At 41.1% G+C, this 6,000-nt stretch overlaps 1 protein-coding gene across 3 annotated transcripts in view; it reads right to left on the bottom strand.

The window, feature by feature from the left end:
• slc4a11 (solute carrier family 4 member 11) overlaps positions 1-4,486 on the bottom strand; it is a 184,408-nt gene extending 179,922 nt beyond the window's left edge. For all 3 annotated transcript variants that reach the window (XM_033643534.2, XM_033643531.2, XM_033643529.2), the window contains exon 1: positions 4,233-4,486. Coding sequence is in view for 2 of the 3 variants with exons in the window: in XM_033643531.2 (XP_033499422.1) it covers positions 4,233-4,293 (61 nt within the window). In the remaining variant the exon portion in view is untranslated. The remainder of the gene's footprint in view (positions 1-4,232) is intronic.
• Between the last annotated feature and the right edge of the window lie 1,514 nt (positions 4,487-6,000).

Raw genomic sequence — 6,000 nt, forward strand, 5'->3', positions numbered from 1 at the left:
AGGATCTGTTCTGTATATGACCATATATCTAGGAGTCATTGCATCTGCACACGAGTCAAGTCTCATGAAGTTACAGTTACACACAGGCTTTACTATACCAACTGTAAGACACAGCTGCTCACTGTATCCTCCACTGAATAACAGCTAACCTTGGATTCCATTTAAAAATGTAATCAACCATTAACATCCTGTCGTCTGCGTCTCGACCCTGCAGCATGTTTTCGTACTGCGTACAGTACTAACAAGGTCGGGGTGTATTCTCCTGAGGAGGTCAACATGTAGAGCGCCGCGTTAACAGCGCCAGAGATAGAAGTTCGACTCCCACCGGATCACAACAACATGTATGCACTCTCAAGTCCACGAGGAGCTCGGGATGAAAGCGCCAGCCAAATGGCATCGAGAAAAAAAAAGAGGTAATCCTGACAGTTACGCAACACACACACACACACACACACAGCAGATGATACGGAGGAAAAAGTGCTTGTTGAGGTGAAACTCAAGGTCGCAGGATTCAGGTTTCTGTGAACTTTGTGAGGATTCAGAGCTGCAAAGACTCTGCTCTGCAACGACCAATTAAAACTACAAGATAAGGCAAAGTGAGGTCAGAAGGCTAATACTGTGTCTGTCTGTGAACGCTTCAAACACCTGGACTTCATTCTGATGTAGGAGCCGTAAAGAAGACACCTACTGCGAGCCTACAGGATGAAGCAAACTGTTCTCTGACATTTTATTACTGGAGGTCGTGCTGTTGGACTGAATATCTGCACGGCTGTGATCCAGTCGTAGATAATCAGGTCTGATATTCAGTCCAACAGCAAAACCTTCAGTGGGATATCACTTTGATACAACAGCTCTTCAGGCTCATTTATTAACTGTAAAGAGCAGCAACAGAGTTATTAGGCTCCGCCCACACAAACAGTTCTGCAACCGCACCGGGACTGGACTGTTGCCAAGCAACACAGAAACAATTTGGAAGACAGATATAATTTTAAAAGACGTCTGAGCTCAATGACAGAGAGACACGTTAGAGCGGTTAGACGGTTTATATGAAGCGACGTCATCGCACAGAAACCTTCGTCAGCTCACGTGGGAAAAGGTTGAATTGAAAATTTGAATGTTTGGATTTGAACACATAAAAGCTCAACTGGGTAGATACGATATAAAAACATTAAGATATAAAATAGTGGATAAATAAATACAGAAAATAAACTGACCCAATGAACCAGTTAGTTTATAACATGTAAGAAAATAGTAAAACAAAAAAAATGTCGCTCACAACTTTCCAGATTCTGTCTTCAAATTTTGTGTTTTGTCTGATAAACACTAAAAAAAAACTTTATTTAATTAACAGTCGTTTAAAAGTGAAAAAAGCAGCAAATCTTTAATGTTCTTTGCTTTAAAAATGACTTGAATGATTGATTATCTGATCACTTGTCTGCTGAGCCAGTGATTAATTAATGGACTGATCATTTTAAACTGACTCCTACACCTGTGTGTTCTCCACATGAAATCGTCACAGAGTCAGCACGCAGTGAAAGGACAGTTTGTTGGCACAAATGGAACAAAAAGAAAAACTTAACGACATGAATGTCTTGTATCATATAGATTAATGTATCATATAGATTTAGACTGTCTGGTCTGTGTCTTATGAAGCTGCTGCACTTGTGTTTCCTCCTATTTTAACCCGTCTGAAGGGAACACAGTGCTGTGTCACATGATCTGTGGCCTGTCTGATCTGTCCAATGAACTTGATCCAGGATGTGAAGCTGATTTAAAGGTAAAGTTTACCTACAGCTTATTTCATGGTTTCATATTTTCCCAGAGGTCCTGAAATGTAAATGTGAGGCTGTAAACACACACCATTTTTCAGAGACGCCACATTTCACTGTTTGTTGGATGTAAAGCTGCTTGTTTACACGTTTTGGCACCAGTGACTGTTTACTCTTCCTGTGAGCTCCACATTCCTCCGTCCATATATTATGAGACCTGCTGCCTTCCTCACACGTCATCTGACACATCATGTCCTGACTGAAAACCTGCAGCGATGTCAACGCAACGCTTTAAAGCTCCGGGGTGAAGGATTTAAATTAATCTTAACAGTGTGTATTTGTCAGTGTTTCATCAGAATGGTTGTTTTCTTGTTCCCTCAGAATGAGCTGTTAATATCTACACAGGGAGCAGGTCCTTGTCTACAGAGATCACCATGTTGCACCGCCATGTTTCTACAGTAGCCCAGAGTGGACAAACCAAACACTGACTCTGGATACACAGTCATATTTTTGCATCAACCACTGTAATTAGCCCCTCGGCAACAAGCAGCACTGGCTTTTACCAGTTTAAATCAGCTGGTGTGTTTGTTTCTGAGAGGAAGAGACTCTGAGGATAATTCAGCACCTCAACAATCAACACTGAAGGAATTCTGACCAAGAGAAGTTTCAGATGGTTGTAATGTGTAATCCTCACTGATAGATGACGCTTAATCTACCTGGTCTCACTCTGAAGTCGATGAATACCAGCACTTGGTCAGGGATTTCTGGTGTGGGACAAAGATGACAAAAAGCACAAAACTACGACCTGCCTTTACAATCTTTAAACTCTATCAAGAAATGAGGGCGTTTTAGTTTGCCTTCTGTGAGTCTTATTTATCATCGGAGACAGTACGGTAGATATCATAAGCCGCAGCTAGGAGCTAACGTTAGGCTAACTTTAGCTAGCATTAGCTAGAGATGTTAAAGATAACTTTATATTTCTTTCCAGCAAAGTGACAATATGTTGCCTCAAACACAATGTTGACTTACCTTAGAACAGATGTAGACATCATTGTTAATCTTATTCACGTTGAGTTGATGTTGTGGTCTAACGTTACCACACAACTTTATCCAAAGGAGACACTTTTCTCGCTTGAGATGTGGTTTAAAGTGTAAAAAAATACAAAATACAGAACTGACTTTCTGTAATGCATTTCAATGGACGTCCAGGCAGAGAATGTCCCAGTGTATGGGAATGGCTATACGCACTGTGATTGGCTCATCGCGTTTGAGGGCGGGGCTTAGCCATAGGTCAATTGTGCGCCCTCCTTGTCCTCGCAAACGAAGAGGCCATTAACGGTCAGATGACGGGGACGGTGAAGAACGGGCCGACTTACGAGAGAATCGCCGAAGGACTGACCAGCCGCGGCTTCCCTCCCACGTCACTGTTTACGTCACACGCTGAGCTACACGTTTTGTTACTTGCTCACGCCCCCCATTGCCCCGAAAAAGGCACATTCTGTATAAACAAAAGTAGGTAGGCGGCATTTTGCTGCACTCCCCGATTTTGTTTTTATACTGCCAATGCTGAAAAAAGACTGACTGGGCTTTCCTGCAGATTTGCACAGTTCCTGTTTAAAAAGGGGCTAGTGTTTGCAGGTTTCCAGCTGTACGTCATCTTTGACTAAATGAGTGTAACAGTTTAGATATATGAACCAAAAACAAGTCAAACTACATTAAACTGTTTCCAGAATCTTGTTTCCACTCTTGTTGTCACTCTTCAGTAAAGTGTCCCTCCTCTAGTGCAGCTGCAGGGAGGTGCAAAAAGAGGGAGGCATGATAAATAATTCTTTAAGCACTGGGGGAGGGGCTTGTGTTGTTTATTTTGGCTGAGGGGAGGGGCTACAGGTTTACATGCTTGTATATTGTATTTATTTTACTGCTGATTTTTAAATCTTTGAAGCCCCCATGTTTTCTTTTAAAATTGCAAAAACGATACCAGTGATCACAGCTTGAGACTGTGAGGACAGGAAGTGTTGTTGGAGTTCTCAATTTCTGACAGTCCTTGAACACATCATGTGTGACAAACACTTCCATCAGAAAAAAAACACATAATCAAATCTGAGCTTAAAATGGTGATGTCATCAAAATCACTTTGATCTACGTCTCATTTCAAAAATAAACTGTCTGCATGACGAGAGTGAAAAACTGAGGCTTTTTCCATTATTTCATCTCCAACTTTTAACTTTCAAACATCAAAGTTTTAAACATCTACTACGTCATTTAGGGTGGAGGGAGGCTCACAATAAATAAACAAACACATAACCACAGTCAGACTCGAGCCTCCTCTCTGACCGTGGTGAATAGAGAACAGTCCCTTAGACAGCAGCACTGTGACCCTCACACAGACCTTCAGATGTCTCGACAGTTGAAACACGTTAAAAACCGTTAACATGAAGTTTAAAAGCATTAAACTGGTCCTACCTGTTGTAAACCGATTAACCGACTCCTCCGTCACCTCTCCATCGTCTCTGACACTCCTCATCCCGGCTCCGGTCTCCTGTTGCCGTCAGGTTTGCTTCTCTCACCGGGTTGACGTCACTTCTTCACGGTTAAACGTTGCTGTGTGTGTCTGTACGGTGGCTACATTTAGAGGAGGAGACAAAAGAGTCCCGTCAGTCTCGTGAAGTGTTCACCGGCCATCACCAGGTGTTCCTGACAGCACGCGCTCAGTCCTCACAGTGCCTGACGGGTGCTGACCCCGCCCACCGCGCGCTACCGAGTGTCTAACGGAAACACAGGGTTAAAGGTCACACACCTGTCAGCAGGTACTGATGCTGCAGTGTGAACATGTTTAACATCAAAGCACACAGATGAAACCTGACTGACTCTGATGGACCAGCTTTAATTAGGCTGCAATTAAATCCAACTTGAATGTTTCTCAATCAAACAACTATAAAAATAAATATTTTTAATGCTACAAAGTTTTTTTCATAATGTTTGTGAGCACCTGAGTAAATCTGACTTTTTCTCTGTTGTTTAAGCAGAGGGAGGCAGGTAAGGGACTGTTCTTTACTTATCAGAGGAGAGGTGTGACTTTTTTTACTCTCCCTGAAGCTCCAGATATTTCCCCTTGATCCTCCCTGAGTGACTGGAGGAAAATCCATGACCCTCCCTCCACCATAAATGACTTATTAGATTTTTAAAACTTACCTTTGATGTTTGAAAGTTAAAAGTTGGAGACGAAATAATGGAGTTGAAAAAAGCCTCAGTTTTCCACTCTTATATGAGACATAGAATTAAGTGATTTTGATGAAATATCACTATTTTAAGATCAGATTTGGTTTTGTTTTTTTCTGATGGAAGTGTTCATCACATATGATGTGTCAGAATCAGAATCAGAAAACCTTTATTGTCCCTTGCAAGAAGCAATGGAAATTCATTTTTGACGTGCTCACAAATGTACATAGAATAAAAATGTTAAAACACAGGACCTTCTGAATTTTAAAATGAAAATTTCTGTTTTTACAGTTCCTGCAGGTTTGGAAGGTGTTTTTGCCAAAATTTAGAATCAATTTTAAAAGGCAAATCACCAGAATTTGGAAGGATGCAATTATTTCAAAATTCCACAAAATTTTATGCCAAAATTTGGAAAGCATGTTTCCTTCACCAATCAGCTGTAAAATAAACACAAAATAAAACATATTAAATGTGTATGCCCCTCCCCTAAGCCAAAACGAGAAAACATAAGCCCCTCACCAGTGCTTAAAAATTATTTGACATGCCTTCCCCTTTCTGCACCTCCTCCTCATAAGTAATGAACAGTCCCTTAGTTGAGTTTATTAGTTTGTCTAACAGAGGTCCTGCTCAACACAGCTGTTGAGCCACAGTTACATAGGTGTCTTGTTTACACCGTTGGTCTCTGATGAAAAGATACAGTCTATAAAAAGTAAAGTATAATTAAAAGCAGTAAAGTTCATCATATCTAAAACCTCACACCAGAGATGGAGGACTCAAGTCACATGACTTGACTCGAGTCAGACTCGAGTCGCAAATATGATGACTTGAGACTTGCTTGACTAACGTTGATAAAAGACTCGACTTGACTTTGACTTTGTATTCATGACTTGAGACTTGACTTTGACTTGAAACAGATGACTTGAGAGGACTTGGCTTTAATTCAATATTGAAGGCACGTTAAGCACCGCTGGTTGTCACTTCTGTTTACATTCAACAATGTTATCAAATACAG

This window comes from Epinephelus lanceolatus, chromosome 15 (genome assembly GCF_041903045.1).
Source record: "Epinephelus lanceolatus isolate andai-2023 chromosome 15, ASM4190304v1, whole genome shotgun sequence".
NCBI lineage: Eukaryota > Metazoa > Chordata > Actinopteri > Perciformes > Serranidae > Epinephelus > Epinephelus lanceolatus.